The sequence below is a fragment of the Hesperophylax consimilis genome, chromosome 30 (genome assembly GCF_061612785.1).
Source record: "Hesperophylax consimilis isolate HC1 chromosome 30, BYU_Hcon_1.0, whole genome shotgun sequence".
NCBI classification, from domain to species: domain Eukaryota; kingdom Metazoa; phylum Arthropoda; class Insecta; order Trichoptera; family Limnephilidae; genus Hesperophylax; species Hesperophylax consimilis.
The window spans coordinates 10,833,251-10,857,083 of record NC_142865.1 but is presented as its reverse complement, the minus strand read 5'-3'; the positions used below and the strand labels follow the sequence as shown (position 1 = coordinate 10,857,083).

Here is a 23,833-nt window from a genome sequence, read left to right as displayed (position 1 = left end):
CACACACACTTTACACGGCAACACGATAAAATACATTGAAACACCATACATACTCATTATGGCAAGCAATCCATTGGTTACGAGGGAAGCAACATATACAATTGCCTCCCAGACGAAATTAAAAATGAAAAAAGTATAGGTGCATTTAAAAAAAAATTGTTCAGTTTTATGCTCAATCAACAAAACAATGAAACTGAATAATATCAGTGTGTAATATATGTATGTGTAATATATATATATGTTATTTCTAGTTAAATAAGTGAAAAATGTTATTTTCTTTTATCTAGAATAAAAATATTTAAAAAAATAGATGTATATATATTATTTGTATTCTACTCAAGTGAAACGGTAGGAAAACCTTTAATTTATCTAAAGCAAGGCTGCCCAACCTTTTTAACAGTTGGGCGAAATTGACGATTTAAAAATCACTGGCGGGCCACTGAATACTGACGGTTCCTATTTCCATGGGGGGGGGGGGGGGGGTTGTTAGAGAATTTCTATAAAACATAATTCCCGACAAAAATGAGTGCTCCCCACAAAATATTTGAAATCCATGGGGGGGGGGTTGTTACAGAACTTCGCTGAAAAAAAAATTCCGACTAGCCAAAAATATCATATGTGATTCCCCGCCAATTGTTAAATCCATGGGGAGGGGGGGTTGTTACAGAACTTACCAGTCGCCTTTTAGATTTTTTCGTCGCCGATTCTCGTTCTGAGTGGCCTAAATAGCGATAAATCGCCTTCGTTGGCAACACTGGTGACCGCGCGCAAGCTGCATTGTTTGTTTTACCGCGGGCCCGCGACACATTTTCAAATTGGCGGGTTTTTTGAAAATAGTTCACGCGGGCCACTTATAATTCGTTCACGGGCCACAATGTGGCCCGCGGGCCTGGGCAGCCTTGATCTAAAGCATATTTGTTGGTATTCATAATGTACACCAATTCGTTATAAAGATTAATCAAAATAGTGATTTAGCGTTAAGCTTCGCCTTAATAATGCTCCTAGAGTAGAGAAATATGTGTTATTTGCTAGACAAGGAAATAATGTATCTGAATATTATTCTAGCTCGTCTCTTCGTCACTGGCAAACATGTTTATTTTATTTGTAATTATTCTATTTTAAATGTCGTAATTCCGATTTTCAAAAGTAGTACATTACTCATTTACAGCAAATCCACTTTATTTAGCTAGAAAATATAGTAAAAATCACTAATATTTTCGTATGTCTTCATTAGATAATATTTTTTTATAATATTAGAGAAAAACAACATTTCTCTGAATACTCTGAATGCAAAAAACAAGAAGTTATTATGAAAATAGCGTCAGCCGGCGTACGACACTTTACCCCTGGAATTCCAAGGGTTAAAACAAATCAGTTAATATTCTTATGGTGCCCCCTTCTACCGAACCAGACTGCCCAGGAACAACCCAGCGGAACTGCCCTCGCATCAGCCACGTAAGTTTCGAAGTCGTGGGGTTCTGACTTATGATTTATTACTTTATAAACACCCTTTTTAGGGGCTTTTACACATGAATAGTAAAAATAATATATCATACTGTATGTGCAAATGTATTATACATAACTAAATGGTGTTGAGTAATAATACTAATAATCGTTCGTACTTTTTAAGAGATAAATGAATGATGTCCACTGACTCGGTATAATTATTTCCCTCCATAAGTATTCTGGGAAATGAGGAATACGTGTGGCAGTTAGTCCCGGAATTTATGAACCGAAATAAATGCCGACTTCTAGTATTACATAGTGGAATCCGAAAGATTATCAATGCAAGCAATTCTGGAGTATCAAATGCATAATTTAGAATTTTATACAGAAATATCATTGATAATCCTTCTGTCCGAAAATTTAACGATATTAATATAATTTAAAAGAGTGATATACCTAGTTCAACAAAATTGCTGAAATACCTATTTTAAAAAATTACAATTTATTTTGTATTCTTTCAATAAATAGCTTGTACATGAATATTGTATTGTTTACCAGACGGGAGAATTTTAGACTTCTGACAAAGGCAATTATTGCGTTCTTATGTTCTAAACAACGAAACTTTTTCACAATAATAATACGCCATTTGATGATTTTAATATCATGGGGCAAGTACCAAAAGTTGGTAAATACACTGACATTTATTAAGAGCATTCATTATATCAGAACGTAAAATCGTGCAGTTACATTTGCTACCCGTCAATGCGTTAATTTTCACAAGCAATAATACTAATAATGATAATGCATTCAATACTAAACTGAATACGGCGATCACATAATTAAACTATTGGCCTTTGCAATACTTATTACACGTACACGTGTGCCACATTTGAATCAAACAAAAGAAACTATGATTCGCATACCAAATCACGCTTGCCCCAATTCCTATTCACATGTATTGTGTGTAGTGAAGTGTTTACATTACAAACATCTAAATCTATCCAAAGAGGAAGCAGGTATTTTACCTGATACGTCGATACTGGAATCAATGAATTATAATAATAAGAATTCTAATTTTGAAAGTCAGCATTTTTTTCAAATACCGCCTGACGGGGTACGCGTGACGTCATGCGTACCACTTTGTTGTCGGTTAAGGCGATGCACTACGTCGTGTAATATTTTAAATCGAGCCGCTATCAATAACACCCCTTACGTAGATGGCGATAACGTTTAAATTCCCGCTTAACACCATCCGCCTGTTTTGATTTATACAAGAAAAAAACATGGCCAAAAAGTGCCTTTTATTTTATTTTGTGGATGTTCAGGCATAAATATTTAATTTTTTACCGATAATTTTATAAATAACTAAATTTGCAACATTATACAATAAAATCATAACCGAAAATGGGTTCGTAAGTAGGATATTTTGAACTTTAAAGCAGTTTTCATAGGCCTTATACATTATTTTTTTCTGGGCTAATAAAAAGACTTATCTAAAAAAATACTCGATTATTTCAAAAGCCAAGATGTATTCTACTCGCAGTATTTAATTAAAGAATCTGAAACATTTCAAGGCGACCAACTTTTCAAACAAAAAACACGTGATTTTGCATTACTACGTAGTGCATCGCCTTAACAGTAAGTTTAATCCCACTCGGTTTGGTATGAAAACAAATTTAAATATTTTGACGGCTGACCCGTGAGAAGAGCTGTGTTTTCTGTACAAAGGGCCAATAATGATCGTTAATTATTAAATGAAGTCATTATTTCGAGGAGCGATCATCGCAAATTGAAATTGCAGAAAATTCAATTTAATTCGTTACATTCGTTACTTGTTTTTAACATTTCTTTGTTTTTAACCTTTCTTTGTTTTCTTTGTTTGTTTATTGCTTTTTAACCTTCTTTATCTTTATTGCATGATGTGAACATTGGTTATTGGGTTGTAACCTAATTCTTTTACTTATTTTTTCCCTCTCTCTATGCATGTTATGTTATAAACCTGTTAATGTTCCTAATAAAATAAAATAAAAATAGCAAAATTTTATTTCGTTTCGGATAATTTGAAGAATTTTTCAAATTTCAAAGTTAATTTTCAAGTTCTGTTATTATTTCAGATCTGTGTAATTTATTTATTCATTTATTTAACGCCCAGAGGGCTTTTACATGTAGGTGGTAAAATTTTAATGACAGTTTTGAAACATGAGAAAGAAATATTAAAAATAAAAGAACATAAATTAAAAAATACAGCGATTTGAATGACTTACAAAATATGACTTCCATTTAGGAATAGTGTTTAAATAAGTCTTTTACGTAATCCACAAACTTCGCAAAGTTAATATTAAATATATCGACATCTATCACCTAGTATTGATTTCCCATAGTGTGAAACCGTTGTATTGGGAAGTTCGCAATGTAATTGCGCTTATGTGTGTTGCATTGGTATAGTGTATTTTGTCATGTTGTTATTGTAGGAGTTTAGAATCTTGAATAAAAAAGTTATGTCGTTTATTTTACGCCTGTCTTCCAATGTGTGTATTTTTAAAGTATTTAATAAAAAATGATTTTGTAAGTCTTAAATATTTATAATGATATAATAACAGAACTTGATAGGACCCGAACATGAACGTTGAAATTTGATGAATTGTTCGAATTCTCCGAAACAACTCGTCCTTAGAAACGACTATAGAAATTGATAAAGAACATCCTTATGAGTCCTTGATTTGTGGATTTCTACTTTGTGGGTATTTCTTGGTGGAATTCGAATGCACGCAATATCTTTATTGTAAACTTCTGAAATTGGGTCAGATTTCTAACGCTACGCATGGTTACATCGGTGATAATCTACGACGGATGCGAAGTCATTTCAGTAAGGTTTGTCAAAAGTTAGCAATTCAATTGTTTCAAACCAACATTACATAGACGGTGCTTTAACCCTTGGAGAGTCCTGAAAGTATCTAGGAAACCATAATTCATGTCAGTATCGACAGTATCTATGTTTAACCTTCCAGCGGGCGCGTTGAGAAATTTCCCTTGAGCGGGCGCTTGTCGTAAATTTTACGTCATCAAGTTTTCTCCATGTAAGTGGTGTTTTCTTTATACAAACGTTAGGGAATTTCTTTAAGGATATGAAAAATCATAATAGGCAGTACTTAAAAAAAATATATTTGACTTTCTTAAAAAAAACGAAGCAACACTCTAAACATGTTAATATTTCAAAACAAAATATTGTATCGACCTATTTAGTCAGAATCAATATTCTCATCCTTACAATTGTTAGAAACCACCTCAACTGAAGAATGGTTCTTGCATGTAAAGGACTGGCAACGGCAACACTTCATTGATGCCGAGGATCTTTTCTTATCCAGTGCACATAACCGACAAACACCGCATTTTGGAAAGCTTCTGTTATCGGTTTAACTACCCTACCGTAATTCACTTTGAAAAAAGCATTTATATCTTGCGGTAAGTGTTTGACATTTGATTTGACTCTAGCATAGCTCGAAGCTCGATGCTTACAACTAAGTCGCAAGAGTGGGGGAAGCGATAAGGCGCGTTTGTCGTAAATTTTACGACAGCGCGCCCGCTGGAAGGTTAAGGCGGCGGTGTACCAAGTAAACATGTTTTAATCATAGCTGAAAATCCAGAGAAACCGTCACAATGGACAATAAGGAACTCCAATCAAAAATATATATTCATATTGAACAAGGAACGCTGATTCTGAATACGTAAGTTTTATTATGTTATTTAAAAAAAAACTAGAATAAAACACCATCACATTAAAACACTGTTTGGTTGGTACGACTTAATGTCTTTTTCTCTCGTAGTAATGCAGATTTTCAACCGGTAAATTGTTTACCAGATGCAGCCATGGATGTATTTTTGCACTTTGGTTCAATACAATAACATTAGTGACAAGATGCTACTTTACCTAGTGTTCTTCACTGTTAAAAGCGCGTAATCTTAATAATAAAAAATACTCCCTTACAAAACAGCGCCGGTTGAAAAAAGTATGGTTTTTGAGACTGATGACGTCACCCGTAACCTGTCACATCCATAGATTTGGTGGGATTTTGGGAGACCCGAAAAATTAAAGCTAACTATAAAAAAACTACTGTTATTTAAGTTAGAAGGTAAAAAAAAATAAAAAATATAAAAAAACTGGAGTTCTCGTCTTCTACACTATGTTCACGTTATTGCGTTTAATAATATTATTATAGTGTTAAATGATTCAATTTCAGAAACAACACATTGCAGTAATTTAATTTATCGTATTATTTCGTTTATCGCTATTATTTAAGTTAACGTGCAAAAAGTCATTAGCCGTGTGTGAGAATTGTTTAGAGTATAATATCATTACTTTATCACTTTAATTACATCTGTAACAATCGTTCGCAAATACGTATGTTTAATTGGGTATTGTAATGTTATTAAAGATATCGTATTTAATTGTGAAGATATATATACATGCATGATGAGAAAATGCACGGTTTTGAAAGAAGTTAAGTTCATTGACCGCACGTTTTACAAAATATTTTTTCGTATCCATTCCATCCAAGTCGACATTTTATGTTTCGTACCTTCTATGTGGAAACGTTACGTATTTACTTCTAAATATGATTAAAAGATTATAGGTTTGGTGATTTAGCAGGGGAGCCCGAGTTCATCGGGTGATGTGTTCACGATACGCCTGCCAAACAGCTGCGTGGCGTGTCAGATTAGGAGAGGCTGGTTTGGGGAGACCCTTTGACCCATCTTGCGCCGCAGTGATCCCTAGATTCCTACCCAACCCTCATACCTTTTACATTACCAGAGCTTCCTCTCTTTCCTCTCCAATGCCAACTATTTCTGAAAATCTGTGTGACATCGCAGGTATGAAAATAATGATCGCATAAAGCAAAGATTTTATTTCCCATATCTGTTCTGATTATGGTTTCCACATGTGAATCGGTATGGAACTTATTTCCACGTAAAGCTAGCACGCAAATAATTCCATATAAATACTTAGGAAGGGTTGTTTCACCAAATTTCAGAGTGAAAATTCAAGTTCTATTATTATTTCATCTTGGGTCGGTTGTTTCACAGTAATAACAAAACTTGAATAGGACTTTCACAGAACTTGAAAAATAACTTTAAAATTTGATGAATTGTTAAAATTCTGTGAAACAACTGACCCTTAGGACGGGTTGTTTCGGAGAATTTGAATAATTCTTCTAATTTCAAATTTAATTTTCTACTTCTGTGCAATATTTTTTCAAATTCTGTTATTATCTACTTCATTTCTGTCAAGCAATTAGCCTAAATTAGGTTAAAATTTGATGAATTGTTCAAATCCGAAACAACTGTCCCTTAGTGTCCAGAGTATTTATTTTAAATATAAAAACATACATTACCTAGTTACGAATAATAAATAATTGAATTTATCTTACTTTCTTCATTACAATGCTTGTGTAATTATGGAGAAAACCGACGCATTTGTCCACTTAGCTACTAAACTGACATATTTATCACATTCATTGTTATGTTTGATAGACCATAACAATGATTACTGCTTCCGTAATGGACTTTGATAATAATTCAAATTTACTTTATAAATTATAAGTATAAGTCGACAGGAAGCCAATATAGATATTGTACAAATAAATCTATGTCAAATAAAAACATATATGTCACGATAATATTCTACGTATAAACTTCCTGTATGGCAACCCTACCTAAATCAGCAAAAACTGTCGGTTAGGTAGCTCTAGTGTCATGAAATAAGAATTGCGTTTTCAGTCTGAAATTTAGTAACCGGATAACTCAACAAAATGACAATTCAACACACATTTAAAAGGTGAAATAAAGTCATAAAAACTAGGTTAAATACCGATCAGTGGCTAAGTTGGTATCGCGTTTGAGTCCCACGTCGTGAGTCCATCACAATACAAGCAACATTTTCCGCTTATATCAAGTAAACGATTTTGCAAATATTGTCAGGTTATTCGTCACACGTGAATGAATGTCTATCTTTAAAAAAAATAAAGTTACGTAGGTCAGGTTTAAAGGATATTTTTCATAGTTTTTAATAACTTTTTAAAGGTTAAATTTGTAGGAAAGTTCAAATTCAGAATTGCTTACAATGTTTACATCTTGTGGTGTAGGAAATAAAGGGATTTCCTTCAAAGGTGACGCACGTAAACATTGCGAATGAGCGTAAACAAACTTACCTTAACACGAATCACACAAAATATGGTAAACACGTTACTTTATACACAGAAAACGTTATGAAAATGATTACCCTGTTATCATGAAATAGAGTTCAACTTATATGTACAGAAACTTGTCTTTTACTCTGATTTACTTGTGAATAAGCCCCATATGCCCACCACCCTGAGAAGGGTTCTTATGTCTCACCGCAGAGCTCGGCATATCTTGCCTCACAAAGTAGGTACAACCCCACTCACCAGCATATCAAAACATTCGGTTTACATAGAATCACAGTAAAAAAAAAAAATCACAATAAAACAGACGTACGTGGTAATATAATATGTTCCAATTTTGAAAAAGACAATATAAATAATTTTCTTTTAAAATATTATGGGTAGGTACTTTATCGCTCGCCTGAATTCTTGACACAATCAATTCCAATTTTGAAAATGACACATCCGAATTCATTGAACCCCAGCATAAATAAACCACCCACTAGATCGATATCTTCAGGATTTTTGTATGAAACAATTTGGTCCTAAAAAACCAGATATGCCAATAGACACTACAATTCTCATACGGAGCCTACTTATTATACCATACACCAATGAAAAACTCTGAAAGTTTATTCCATAGACATTGAGTTTTTCATTGGTGGATATAGTACAGGCAAACTTATGATAGTTATTTCGGTTCTAATTTTCGATCGGAGTTATACCCCCAAAACCCCAGTACAATGACTCACATGACAGACAGACGGACTCAAAACAGAAATTACTATTTTTGATGATACTACCTACTGCCATTATTTTTAGCGGAAAACGTTGCTTGTGCAATTATGAAGGGTTTAACTAACTAACCGTCACGCAGTTTCCCCGCAGGGGTAGGCAAAGAGGGATAAACAACTCGGTCTTGGTCACACTCCTTGCCTCATTAAAATTCATACATACATATCTTATATATATCAGCCTTGCACTCTGCGGATCTCCACTTTTGTTAAACGATAAACCATAGATGGATTTATCACATTTATGCCTCAGGGAACTCATTCACACCTGATTAAATCAGCTACTGAGTCAGGGCTATCGGAAAACACTCTCATCCAGGCTGTCGCCCAGTGGCAGGGCGGTCCCCTACACCATACCTGGAGAATTTCCGTCCCGCCACCGTAGTACAACTGCTAAATATATAACTAGCTTATTTGATTTATCCTGTGTTTAATTTTACATCATAGTATTCATTTAATGTAAGCTTTTATATGGCAAACATAGTATTATTGCACTCACCTCTGAAGGTGAGCTGTATTAAATAAACATTATTATTATTAAACAGCTCTCAGTAAATATACAGAAAATAGGAACACGTATACATACTTAAAAAAACATTTTGTATTAGTAAGATAATAAATGAGAAGTAAGTATTTCAGTTTCCGGAAATGTAAAATAATACATTTTAATGGTTATTTCGTTAAAATTAAAATCGATTGTTCACTTGGCGGTCATTGTTATTGATGTGAAAGTTTTAAAGTTAGTTTTTTCCCTTCTCTTATTTAACACATTTGAACCTGCGATTCTAAAAAGGTTCTTAATTTGGATGTAATTTAAAAAAACCTAGCTTAATATTATTATGTCTAAACACGGCGTGAAGATGAGACGTCAAATTATCCGCTTTTTTAAACGAAATAGCTACATGTTGAAATACTTTTCATTATAACCTACAAAGTGTTTTTTTGAATAAAATATGCATATTAAGCGTGGTAACAGAAGTGCGTGCACGAGTGTATCAAGGCAGAGTCGTGTGGAGGTCCATCCTCTCCGCCTACCTCTGCGGAAGCGGCTCGATGGTTTAGTTAATCTTCAATGTGACCCGTAACGAACATCGTGAAAAGCCATTAAAATTCAACGCCAACATACCGATATCTTTTTATGAACAAATTGAGATGGATCTTAATGCTTTCTGTTAATATATTTTTTTAATTTTTCACAACCCACAAACTATTGTCAATAATGCAAACAAAGATGCACTGCGAAATTCATATTACACACATGAAAATTGCACACGGTCAAATAATAAGATTTAAATATATTTTCATATAAACAAATCGTTGTGTAGTGCAGTTAAAATACCTGGTACTGAAGAAAACTAGAAATTAAAGTGTGAAATATTGTGCAATATCTGAAGCACTAGGGTTGCTCAGGAAAAGTAAGAACGGGTTGTTTATAAAAGGTACCAACTTAATTAATTATTGCTTTTTTACCTGTTGCCAAAGTTATTCTTCCAGAATTCTGCAGCGTCGCTCTTGGTGATGCGAAACTGGTCTCCAGCGAAGGTTCCATTGGGGAATATAGCTTTCAATTCACTCAACATATGACTAAAAACCAGACTCAACTTGGTGAGGTTCCTTCTGTAGTGACTGTTTTCGTCAAACATCTTTTCCTTCCCCTCTTTGAACAATTTGATGGCTTGCTTGCATTTCCTCATCAAATTGATTATGAAGATGTTGAAGTGCTCGTTAGAATTCAAAGCAGCCATGTTCTCTTCATATTTGGAGTATATAACTCTCAATCTCTGATAGGTATCCGGAAGGATGTCCAGGATAAAAGGGGGACTGTTTTTCAAGTTCATTTTCTGATGTTGACATAATTTCACAACTTTGTCCATCAATTTCCATGTTTTGTCTAATGTTCTCTTGTCTGTTGCCATTTTAGGCGGACACACTGCGTCCGAAAACGCGCCGTGCAATTTCGAAAATATCGAAGATATATTCTTCTGCTGGACACGGCTTCGAGAAGCCGCCATCTTGCACGACTAACACAATAATTACAAAAACGAAAACACACTTTATCTAGCACAAACTAAACACGATTGTACACTTTTAACTTGTCACTTAATTATGATACATCTCACGGTGCGTTTTTTCATTATTTTGCCGCGCGATAACATTTAAGTTAGCGTGTACGGAGGATAAACAATCGCGAAATGACACATCGCGTTCTCACTTCTCTGCCGAGCGCTTGACAAATGCATGGCCGAACGAGCGGCTAGAATTCTGGTAGCGCTTTGGCTAAATCTTCACCTGTTAATGATTTTGATAACCTATACATTTTACGAAATAAATATAAATTATGTTTGCTTTTTATATAAGGAAAGGAAAAACATTATAGTCTCATCGTATTGATTGTTCAAGTTGTGTGCATATATCACGAAATATATTGGTATTAGTAAAACTATCGCTAAACATTAAATTTTACACCTGCGCTCCAACTGAGAACAGGTGCTAACCTGTGTGGCCGATGATAAACATTGGAATTGGAAGCGCTAGGACGATTATTTTTTTATGTTATTTTAGGACATTTCAGAAGGAAAAGGTTGACATTAGAATTTGTTCAAATGCTCTGAAAATCATTTGACTTTACCATTAAACATTGAACAATACATTTGTAAACCGCCAAGTTAGCGTTTGTAGAAGTAAGTTGATTTTATTAAACATTTTATAGAAAAGGAATGCAAAGTAAACGAACTTGATATACTTAGTTTTAGTGAATGATAATAGAAAGAAAAAAGCACGGACACAAAAACTATCCAAAATAGCGAACTGAATTTAAAATTATCTATCTCCGTGGAAAATATTACACCTCTGATAAAATGTGTGCCTTTAGTGTATGAACAATTTATGAGAAGATGGAAGAGGTAGTTAGAGACGACAACTGAAGACAACGTTTAGTAAGGTCAGGTAAATATCGCGTACGAGAATATGTAGTTTATGACTAACTAATTTAAAATAGTACGTTATATTATGTTCCAATATGAACATCATAAAATAAATCAAATTGAAATTTTGCAATGAATAAAAAATTTATTATTCTACAACGAACGAGTATGTTGTGCATCATTTGATTACTCATATCAATAGTTTTGCGCAATGGTAAGCTTTGAGGTTTTTAAAATATATTTATTTTATGATTTTCTTTAGTATTTCAGGGAGTTAGACGAATTCTAGCCGTTTGTGATGGGTATCGTTTTCTTGCCAGAATGCGTTTCGGGCGCTATCAGGTACCTACGCTCACAGACCGCGGAACTTAGCATTTTATAACTTTTATGCAATGGTCACAGTAAATTGCAATGGATTTGTTTTTCACAGAGAGCTAGTAGGTATTTCACATGAGACGGATCGGGTTGTCAGGAAACCTACTCGATAGTAATATTTTTTTAAATACGCATCTAGGTAAGCAATTTTATTTTAAAATTTTACTTTATATTAGATTTGCGAGATGAGAATGAGAGAAACAGCACCAACATGGTAAAGAATGAATCCAAGTACCTAAGTATAAAAAAAATAATGTACTCTCAAATGATTAGGTACGTTTTCAATGTTTTTGGTACTTAAGAACTAGCTGCCATGCATGCCGCTGTTTTGAATGACTACCTTTTGTTGTAAACACTTCTGTACTACGTCTCCACCATTATCTTCACCAAGTGCTTGTAATTTGTATATAGATCTATCGTTTAAATAAAGTCCCAGAAAGCAATGGACAAAAAAATGTCCGCCCACTCCTTAAAAAATATCTTTTCTTGCAATTTGTATTTCATTCGTACTATGGCCACACCGAAATGAAAATCAAAGATACAAATCGAGTTGATTGTTTTTTCTATGAATATGTCATCTGTCAAAGTTATATCTATGGCCGTGGTGTTTTGACTTTTGATTTGACGGTTTATTTATGGATTTGACCATGATTTGACCATGTTTTGACAATATTGATATAGCTGTGTTTTGCTTACGCTACCTCGTTATCTGTCGAAATATCATCGATATATCGTTCGTCTATTTGACGGTTTCATTCTGTCCATTATCCTTTCGATTACATTATCCGGCATCAGAATGGGGCGCAGTTACTATTGCGAATATTGTAACAAATCTTTTCGGGAAATTTCGGACAGTGTCAAGAAGCACCGTAGCGGTCTTGCTCATCAGAAACAATTCAAAGATCACTACCACAAATTTAGAGGTTAGTTTTTACTTTATTGGCTAAGATATAAAGCCGCGCTTATTTCCCTTTCCATCTAATAAGTAGCATATTTTCAGTATACGTATATTTTGACCCTCATAACTCATTTAGATAAACTTGTCGAATTACGCTGAACGCTTAACCTTTCCTTATCTGTGGTGTGTATTTACTACACATTGCTTCTAATAACTTTAATAACTCTATAAATATAATAAATTATTGGTTCAGATTTTAGGTATTCCTGTGTTATACATTTATACACTGAATTAAAAAATAATATATTACATAGTTTTCAAATTCAATTAAATTCAAACTCTAAAGGGGACGCGAGTGGGCGTTATTAAAGGGTCATTTTTTTGTTATAGAAAATCACAGTTAGGTTAGGTTATATATATATAAATTTAATATTTACAAGATTTTAAATAATAAACTACAAATCTGGCAAATGATATTTAATTTTCTGAATTTTCCATGCATTGATATTATTATTATATGGCAACACTTTTTATTTTTTGGTTGGCACTTCTGAAATGTGAGACTAATAAATCGTCACTAATTTGATTTTCTTATGTCATAATTGATAAATAAACCATGGTTTCTATGTATCGCGTACGAAATTTCAAAACCCTATAACTCAGTTAATAGTGCCGACCCCCACCTAATTCTTACAGATTCGGATTCCCCAGCCCTAAATTAGTCTAAATCAAGTTCAATTTCGGTTATTCGAGTGACTCCCATAAACCGAATTTTACCCCAACCGTGTGATACTAATACGCGAAGAGTGTGCGAGGAAATGACACGCTATTGATGTCCCGCTTTGATTCGCTATGCGGGAACATGAGACATCCACACTTCTTCAGTTGTAGTTTTTGATTTAGACCATCGATACCTACGACCGCACAGCTGTGTTTGTGCCAGCCGCCAGCCGCGCTGCTAGCCAGTTGGCCGCGAACCGTCGTTAGATGAGGACCCCTCGCACGTTTCTTCAGCATCTTCCGATGGTTTTTTCATGTTTTCAGCAATTAAATTACAATTATTATCACTTTTGATATAAAATATAATAAACATAAGCGATTAGCTATGAATATTCATATTTTTCTGATATTAAATCGCTTATTTTGAGATGTGTATTGACTACACAGCACCGGAACGCGTGTATTTTTTTAGCACAGTAAGGGAAAGGTTAATACACAAAATATATTATAAATAGCACTTGTTTTCAACTAAATTTCGACAAGAAATAACTATTTATGTCGGGGAGATTGATAAAAGATGCATTAAAATCGCCTTCGACAGGTTAAAGTTCCATTTTTCTCAATCGTACAGTTAGGAAATACGTATAAATTATTAAAATATCCCAAACTAACATCCTAAAAACCTATTTTGGGCATGTTTACTTAAACCCCCGACTTAAATGGTTGTCTCCATTAGATGATTAAGTTGAAATCAAGTGTTGTTTATTTAAAGAGCCTTTGGATGCAGCGGAATTCAATTCAATTCAAGTTTACCCTTATTTAATGGAATTTTAGGGAATACGCTTCACTGATCTCATTTCTACAGCATTTAGTCTATTCCATCCTTCCTCTGCCAGTTCCATACTTAACGTGTCATTCATCGGTGTGGTGCTGGTGTCCTCATCATTGCTGCTTATTCATTTGCGAACTGAAACGCGATCTGAGCTTCGAATTATGGGAAAGTAACGAAGCAATCCCTTGCGATATTTCACACTATTTGCGTTTGCTTCGTTCCTTTCACATTAGTCGTGGTTCAGCTCGGCAGTTCGGCTCGCGTGTGTATACACAACATTATATGATTAGTCTTACTCTTTATGTTAATTGTATATTATATTTAATGTAAAGTAGGTTAGAACTTAGTTTTCAATAATGCTATACTGAAGAAGGTTGAGTATAACCGAAATTATTTATTTAACGCCCAGAGGGCTTTTACATGTAGGTGGTACAATTTTGATGGTAGACAATTTTGAAACATGTGAAAGAAATAATAAAAATAAAATTCCATTAAAAAATAATATATGCAAGAAACAAAAATAAATTAAAAATACAGCGATTTGACTAGTTTACAAAAATACAACTTTCATTTCGGAACAGTGTTGAAATAAATCTTTTACGTGATCTACAACATTCGCAAAGTTAATATTAAATATATTGACGTCACCATTTTTTTTTTTTTTTTAATCTAACAAAGTGGTTAAAAAGAAAATAACTTTTCATTAAATGATAATGTCAAGTCACAAAGTAATTGCTTTCTTTAATAATTATACACCATTCCATATAAATACTTTGGTAAATTAAAAAAAAAACCTATGCACAATATTAAAAATGTATACGTTTCCCGTTTTTGATTCTATAGGACTTGTACAGAATTCAAAAACTAAAAATATTGAAATTAAAATCATTTTGTGTTATTTATTGATTCTTTTCCTAATGCAGCCCTTATTCAGCATATAGAAGTGGCCTTAAGTATTAGTAAGTAAGTAATTTCTGTCCATATTACAACACCCCTGACACAAAATCTCCATGGTTTCGCTTAGGACTTTGAACGCTTGTACAACAAGTTGGATTGTTAAGTTCATCTCCATATCTTGTGACGCGCGTTCTTCGGGCTTCTCTTACTGGCCGATAAATGAGCAACCTACATTATGGGATTTGAGGAATAACTTTGTGTGCTGTTTTATATTGTAAGGAACATGTATTTTTATTATCTAGGCTTTCTAAGTGAGGCGGCGGTATTCGATGGAGAGTTGTATTGTTAAATTACTCCCTAGATGGGGTTATTTTTAAAATGAAATTAACTAGTCAGGGCAAATCTAGTATAATACATTAATGAGTAATTCAGTTGAAACCGATTGTTAAAAAATGCGTATTAACCTGTTTTTTGCCGGCGTATCCTTAAGGATACTAACTAATTAAACTAACTAATCATCACCCCGTTTCTTTGCAGGGGTAGGCAGAGAGGACGGACCGCCAAACAACTCGGTCTTGGCACACACTCCTCGCCTCATTCACATTCATACATTGTCTCATACATACTCTTCTATTATTCTGACTCTTGACATGGCCCGACTCAAGTATCTGATTCACTTTGCTGTGCCATGTCTTCCTCGGGCGTCCCCAACTTCTGCTACCTGCTATCATATATTCTCCTTGCACTCTTTTCTTCGCTCATTCGCTCTACATGCCCAAACCATCTAAGCGTCCCTTTCCTAATCTTACTCATTACGCTTACATCAGCCTTGCACTCTTTGCGGATCTCCACATTCCTCACACGATCATACATGGTTTTACCGCACATACGCCTCAGGGATCTCATTTCTATAGCATTCAGTCTACTTTTATCCTTTCTCTGCCAGTTCCATGCCCCACTTCCATACATCAGGGTAGGTACCAGCACTCCATTGTGGACTGCTAGCTTCGCTTCTTTGGACAATTTTTTGTTAGCGCCAACTGCGTTCAGTCCTCCATTAATGAAGTTACCTGCGTTTACCCTTCTTTTAATATCTCTGTCAGCCTTCCCATCTCTCATACACATACTTCCTAAATAAACAAACTCAGCCACCTGTTCCAAGTATTCCTCATTCACAACTACATTGCACATTGTTATCGTACTATTAAAAAATGATTTCTCCGATTACCTATAACAGCTTTAGTGTCAGAGTACTTTTGGGTTCACAGCTCTATCGATAAATGAGAGTGATAATAGAGACATCTATTGCCAATATGTAGCATTATTTTAGTGAGCAAAATCTTGATATCATAGATTCAAACCTTTTTTTAACCATAATTGTTTGTACAGACCTTTTAAAATGTATTCATTGTTGTTGCAGATAAGCCAACTATTCTTGCTGAGGAGAGTGCCAAGCGGCCATGCAACAAGTTTCACAATAACCAGGAATGTAACTTCGGGGCCATTTGCCGTTTTACCCATTTTACAAGCGAGCAACTGGGCGCCTTGAGGTGGGAAGGTACGTCATTTGATAAGTTCATTTATACTGTACTAGTTAGAATCCCGGGTCTTGCCCGGGCTTTATGCAAAGTTTTTCTAGACAGTAAGATACAGAAAACAGGGGCACGATTAATATGCACATTTTGTTTTAAAAATACTTTATAGTATTTAGATAATAATGAGAAGTAAGTATTTCAGTTTTCGGAAATATAAAATATTGCATTTTAACAGTTATTTCGTTAAAATTAACACCACTTTTTACTTAGCTGCCGTTGTCGTTGATGTCAAAGTTTTAAGGTTAGTTTTTTTCTTTTTTTCTTCTCTTATTTAAACTGAAATATGAACATATGACCCTAAGGTAGGTTCTTATGTTATCAGTTTGGGTTTAATAGGGAATTCTCTTCACACCAAAAAATCACTTATTATTAATTATTCACATGTAGAAACACTTCAGACACAAGAATACATAGTTTTTATAATTTTCAAAAATCATTTATTAAAGTTATAATGACTTTAAAAACAGGCGCGAATGAAATATTTCAATGCAGCTAAAAACGCCCGGTGATTGATCAAGCGTTCAAGGGCGAACGATGACGTCACTGTTGACCGGCCCGAGTAGATCCTGCAAACCGATGGCGGCAGCGGCGGCAAAGGTGTGACGTAGCACTTGTGACGTAGCGGTCAAAATGGCGCATGACCGTTTTCAGAGTTGAAATAGCACCCAATTTTTAAAACAACTACAAAAAATTGAAAATGCATTTAAAAAAAAAGAAAAAAAAGGGGCACATGATAAAATAATTATCTTTATTGAAATAAATTATTTACAAAATGAACGAGAATTCACTATTAAAACTTAAATGCAAAAAAAACTATTTAAAATTATTTTGTCAAAACATGTTGTGAAGAAAAGATGTAAAATGATCAATTATCGTGAATTATTCTTATTGTTATCTAACTGATACACCTTGGGGTATGTTGGAAGGAGTGAGGGAGAAGTGAGGAGCACAAAAAAGTGGGGAGGGGAAGGAGGTGAGGAAGATGAATTTTGCCACCACTCTAGTGCTTATTTAATTTAATTTTTAATTTCTTTATTACGCTCCAAAAATTTCAGACAGAAAATACTGCAAATTTCAAGATTCCAGAGCTCACCATTTGTGGTAACACAGGTTTCTGTTTTACCCTGATGACAAGTAATCTGTACTTAGCTTCATCCGAGATTATTTCAACACTCTTTTTTGTTATTCAAATATTGAAAAATAGAGAACAAAAACTGTTAAGCTTAATATGTATTACTAAAAGCTCATGAAGAAGATGACGATGCGTTGTCACATTCAATGACGCCAGAGCTCACCACTGAAGTGTTTTGACTACTTCTCACAGATATTCTGCTTTAAATGTACAGTCGATTACGCACAACTGAGACACATCGAGTCACTGCGAACTGAACAACTTACGTTGACTAATGTTGGCGGACGGTGAACAGCTGGCGAGGTGAAGTCTACCGAATTACTGCCGAATGCACTCGGAATTCCCGTAGCGCAGCCCATCCCCTACTCTCACCTGCACATCCGCCCATCTTAACTAAAATTCGTTTTGCATTGACTTCAGATGCGAATATGTTCCAGTGTCCCAGATAACCGAAGTAAATTAGTACTAGTTTCTTTATTTTGCCTCTGTTTCTTGGGTTTTGGCCCAAGCTGCTGTTCGATATATCGGTCTACCATTTAAACAGAATCCACTGTAGTGGTTAAAAATGCTTTAAAAAAACATTCATAACAATTTAATTCTTTATTTTTTTCAGTGCAGCAATCTCAATACCCTTCGTCATCAGTCCCCGGTGAAGCTCCGACTCTTCAGAACTGGTTCTCCAGCAGAAGAGAGCGAGGACTTGAAGACAGCGCTGCCCTGGAGAAAGCATTCCTCGAATCGGTCTTCACAAAGGACTCTGATGTCACTACGTTGATGGGTTGGAAATACCCGGAAACGTTAGATAACATTGGCAATCTTCCACGCAGTATAATGCGATTGAAGGGATCAGATTTTAAAGATGAGGAGTTTGCTGAATGGGGTTGATGGATTAATATATAATTATTATTGTAAATGGTGCCCTAGATAGCTAACATTCTTTAAAATGATGAGCTTCAAATACAAATCTACTCGTCTCTTTTGAATGCTTCCCCCGAGAGTATAACTTCCACGTGTCAATTTAGAGGCCAGTAGACTTGTGCGTACAGTCGTTGTGTTTAGTCGATAAGTTATTTTGTTTTTGAGATACCTACTGATTGCTCGTCATTTTGTCGAATGGTTAGTTCAACAGTTATGGTGGTTTTAATAGTTTTGACCAATGAGCGCAAAATTTAAATATTTCGATTGTCGTTTGCGTGGACTACTTTTCCGTACAACGTTCACATCAAGACAATTTGAAACTGTCGGTTTGTACGGTCAGAATATTTCTTATTATTTGAACTTTTTCTAAGAAGCTGAACAATGTTGTATTGCAATTTTGTCCAATGATTCCTTCTGAAAATATCATGATAACCTTAGCAGTGCAACTAACACTGAATAAACTGATTTTATGGAAACTAAAAAATAAAAAAGGAACCCTTTAAAAACAGGTGTTTTTACTAAAATATGCATATCTTAAAATATCTTTGACTCAGGATTGAACCTTCCTACCCAGGAACTGAAGTCTACAACTCTGACAACCTTTCCAAATGTCGATCGGGTAGGACCGAAATTTATTTAGCATATTTACTGTAAAGTCATCGGATTTCAGTGAAATGCGTATATGTTCGCGTGTGTGTTTGTGATTGCCACCAAAAGTTGATAGAATGCATTGTCATCAATAACAGTTCTATCTGCTGAGTTTCAGCTTGATCAGATATCGGGAAGTGGGTTAATTTCCGCTTTTAAAATTTGCGCTCCCAAAAACAAAAATGAAATTCAAATAGATGTATTTAAAAAAGTTGTGCCATTTTAGTTATGTGATTTAGTACTTATTGAAGTAAATAAATATTTTTGTAATTGTGTTATTTAATTAACCTCGTCCATTCTATATAACTACATTAAATTAAAAATAGGACTTCAAAAAATGTTTGCCAAAAAGTCGAATTATCGAAAAAAACAAAATTATCTTCCTTATCTTCTCGAGCGATGGGTGTTCGGTTTTTAATTTGGCAATTCAATTTAATTGATATCATTCCTTAAAATATGAATATAGAAAAATAATATGAACTGCTTACTGCAGTTTAAAGCCAATGGAGCCACCTAAATTTCACCGTTTATCCCATATTTTTAGGTTCTATATAAATTTGGCATATTGTGGCAAGAGATCGCTCAAGACGTTTTGCAAACTTGCCAAAATATTCCAAAAATCATTCAAGTGGCTAGATATATTTTTGTCTTATGTTAATTGTCATTGCTCTGCTCATGTAAGTGTGCTCCCTTTTCGCAATTATCTCTGTATTTTTTCGGTTTGTGTGATGATAACAATTTGTCCGTAAAATATGCAAGAAGGCTAGCCATTCTGCAAGAACTTGGCATCTACAATAGGCTATCTGCCTAAAACATATTTTAAGATACTTTGAACACCTTATTCGCCAAACTGCGAACTCAAACCAGGAGAAACTTGTGATTACTGCCAAAGTGTTTGGTAGGAGAAGCAGAGAAAGATCAGCGATGCCTTGGAGTGATCAAGTATCATTGGTGTCCGGAACCAGGGTGTCCTTGACTTTTTGTGCAGCGCAGCGAGGAGTGGAGGAGCCTTATTCATCAGGGAAATTGGAGTAGGAGTCACAATGCTCAGCAGTGTGGCAAGAAAACTTAGTAGGTTTTGAAATAAAACATTGATCAATTATTTATTTATTGTATATTTATTTGAATAAAGCATGTTATCCTATAAATGGAATATAATATATGTTTCAACACAAAGTCTCAATGTAAACAATTCCGGAGTGCTCTTTGGAAATTTGCAATGCCAAAGACATAATACAATGAATTATGATGGTGTTACATACATAGCAAATAATCATTGTTATTTCATTATAGAACCATTTGATTCTCAGTCTAACATCCGAATAGTTCTTTATCTGTATGGTTTTTTCTGTGTGGTTTTTTTTTCCTTGTGGTTGTTTCTGTGACTAGTTTGTATCAGTTTTGTGATTTATCTGTGTTGTTTTTTTTCTGTGCTGTTATTTTTCTATTTCTATGTGTCATTAATCTGTAACTGTGATTTGACTGTGTCATTAGTTATCTGTGTTGTTTTTTTTTCTGTTTTATCTCTCTGTTTCTTTATTTATGTGTGGTTAAGTTTCTGTTTGCTATTTTTATGTGTGGTTATTTTACCATGTCCTTTATTTATCTGTGTGGTTTTTTGTTGTTGTATATTATTCCTCTATCATCCAAACTGCTTAAAACTGAAAATAGACCTACAATAAATTTATTTCAATGATTCAAATTCTATAAATTAATATTTTTGCAACACCGTTGAATAATTCATTGTAAAATGCCTAAAATTCACAGAAATTATGAAAATTTCTCAGAGTGATTCTTAAAAGCTTAAAATGAAAACGCAATAGTATTAATATGGCTAATAATAAATTATTTATATACAATTGGAATTCTTACGTAAGATGCGTACATTGTAGGTAGGTAATATTATATTTAATGTCAATAATAGTATTCATTTATTGATTTCAAATAATCATCTACTTTTTTAATTATTCCGTGCAATTACAATAATAAGTGCAGTAATTTGATTATCTTAACCACAAACCATTATACCCATACACAATTAATTTATAAATGTCACTAATTCAATTTATATTATTATGTAGTAGAATCTCAGTAATTCGGCACTTTCAAAGCTCCACAGAAACGGTTTGTTGGCCTCCGTTTCAGAACTGTCAGTTTCTTGGCTGCAAACTCAGAGATTGTGGGTTCGGAACCCTAGCAAGACAATAATTTTATTAAAATAACATATATTCTGTATGCACATCATTCTAGGGCGTGAGATCGGCGCCGCCGAGAATTGGGGACTTTGCTTTATCACAACTAGATGAAATAAAGATATTGCTCCTTGAATATTTCAATAGATGTCAGTGGAATAAAGAATAAGCCACATTATGTACCCAGGTTGATTACTATTAGACTCTAAGATTCTGCAAAATTTTGATTGGAATCTTGGGTGCCGCTCTACTACTAACATATGCGTCAGCCGCGCCGTGGGCTTGATTTTCTACATCATATAAGTGCGCGTCAGCCGCGAGTAAAAATTTATAAATAAGTGCCTGATTATTGAGATTCTTCATACTTTTGTACTCCATCAAGAGAAAAAATGTAACGATTGAGAAGAGAAAACTTCACATATTGGTCACATCATAAGAAATTACAAATACCATCTAAGAAGACAACAATTATCCCCTTCGTACTTAAAACACCGATGCATTCAAAATGGCTAAAGCCGACTTCGAATAAGAGATGGCATCATAACAAGAAGAATTATAGTATGTCCCCTTTTGAATGAATTATATATTGCGCAATGATTATATATGTGAATTTTTCTGCTTCTATGGATTGTTGTTAATTCATCATAGAGTATCTGAAAGCTTCCTAGAAAATTGAAAACAAGTTAAGTATACTTCTAAAGTTGTTGATTGATTCATTTAAATCAATGATTTTGTGTATGGGTCTTACTAATGAAATATCTCATAGATATCACATATATTAATTATTTTTCTTTGTGGTTCTTTCCTCTATCATTTCTCTAAACTAATTTTATTAATTCTCTATGTCATAATATTTTACGTAAATGTGATTAAATTATATATTTGTATGTATTGCAAAAAGTGAATTGAAAATAGTGCATAAACGTTTTTAAGGTTAAACGAAACTTACGTTATAATGTACGCGTTCATAGATGGAGTCAATTTAATTATTTTATGGAAGTACGCTTTTGAAAGTTATGCTTTAAAATATTAAACGGATTATTTCTTTGGATTAAATCATTGACACAGTATTGTATTTGTATGCCTTTCTCGAAAGAATTGAGTTGAGTATTTATTCATATTCGTATTGCGTGTGTACAGGCTCAAACAATTAAGTGTCTTAATATTGTAAAGCAATTCCTTGAAAAAAGCGTATTTTAATAAAATAAATTAACTAACGCCATCTATAGACACGTAGAATATAAAGAGCGTCGCGTTTAATCTTAATGTTATATCGCATAAGATAGAAATTTCTAAAAATGTTAAAATCTCCCTTTTTGTCTGAAAATTGATGAATCAACATAATCACATCTTAATGACACTGCATTCTTAATTTTAAATGCATTAATTAATTCAAATACATACAAAAATATACAAAAACATTTCTTTGTATCCATGGACAATTCCTTCAAAAAGACAATTCACCTTCAGGACCTCTGCAGGAAAGAGAAAATTGCTGTAAACTAAATATCCACAGATAAATCTTCATTGAGTCAAAATAACCATAGATAAATGCCCATGGAGACCATGAACCGAAAACGCCTTGGACGGAGCTATTCGAGAACAATTTGAAGCCGCTGTGTGAGGGGGAAGATGAATGATAAATGCTTTTATATACTTACAATCTTTAATGACATCCCATTCCCTGTCTCACCAAATACCCCAAACAACATCATAAGTCGTTATAAGTGCATTAATAACATAAAAATAAAGTTAATAGTTCATTATAATATACCACTTTCCGTCCAGGGCTTTTAGGTTCATGATGGAGACAAAATGACTATGGACATTGTTCACAGATATTTATGTTCCAATGCAAATTGTCTAATTGTAGGTAAATTAATAATTATTTTTAGTGTTTGATCTTTCTTTACGCGGGATAATAGTACATAAACAATATATTATCCAGATATTTTAACATTATTGCTGTATTTGTTGCTTCAACAATGCGACGGGATGTATACTTTAACAAATTTCTATCTTTTACGTTGCTATCAATTATTATAGTGTCAATTAGTTTTTTAATCTAATATGTAACTGTTATAATAATGTAGTTTATTGCATTGAAATTATGTAAACAAAATCAAACATTTTATATACACTACCGCTAATATTAATTCAGCTTTTAAAGCCTGCGTAAAACAACAAAACAAGCTAATAATATTAATTCACGGGACAATATTCAATTTTATATGACTAATTTTATCTCACCAGTAGAAAGAAATCAGTAATTTAAAAATCAGA

At 33.8% G+C, this 23,833-nt stretch overlaps 2 protein-coding genes across 3 annotated transcripts in view; one reads left to right on the top strand and one right to left on the bottom strand.

Annotated features, from left to right (window-relative positions):
- LOC149409624 (uncharacterized) overlaps positions 1 to 10,642 on the bottom strand; it is a 152,532-nt gene extending 141,890 nt beyond the window's left edge. For both annotated transcript variants that reach the window (XM_089649668.1, XM_089649669.1), the window contains exon 1: positions 9,890 to 10,642. In XM_089649668.1, coding sequence (XP_089505794.1) covers positions 9,890 to 10,431 — 542 coding nt within the window. In that variant the 5' untranslated portion in view covers positions 10,432 to 10,642. The remainder of the gene's footprint in view (positions 1 to 9,889) is intronic.
- Positions 10,643 to 12,306: 1,664 nt separating this feature from the next.
- On the top strand, positions 12,307 to 19,195 carry LOC149409623 (zinc finger matrin-type protein 5). Its single transcript, XM_089649560.1, has 3 exons — positions 12,307 to 12,641; positions 16,486 to 16,623; positions 18,406 to 19,195. The coding sequence occupies exons 1-3, from the start codon at positions 12,515 to 12,517 to the stop codon at positions 18,675 to 18,677; spliced, it is 537 nt and encodes a 178-aa protein (XP_089505686.1). The 5' UTR covers positions 12,307 to 12,514; the 3' UTR covers positions 18,678 to 19,195.
- The last annotated feature ends 4,638 nt before the right edge of the window (positions 19,196 to 23,833 follow it).

Excerpts from the sequence above, each read along its gene's own strand:
- LOC149409623 (XM_089649560.1), top strand. The coding sequence starts at position 12,515 with ATGGGGCGCAGTTACTATTGCGAATATTGTAACAAATCTTTTCGGGAA. Across the intron at positions 12,642-16,485 it reads TCACTACCACAAATTTAGAG|ATAAGCCAACTATTCTTGCT; the intron begins GTTAGTTTTTAC and ends TTGTTGTTGCAG. Across the intron at positions 16,624-18,405 it reads GGGCGCCTTGAGGTGGGAAG|TGCAGCAATCTCAATACCCT; the intron begins GTACGTCATTTG and ends TATTTTTTTCAG.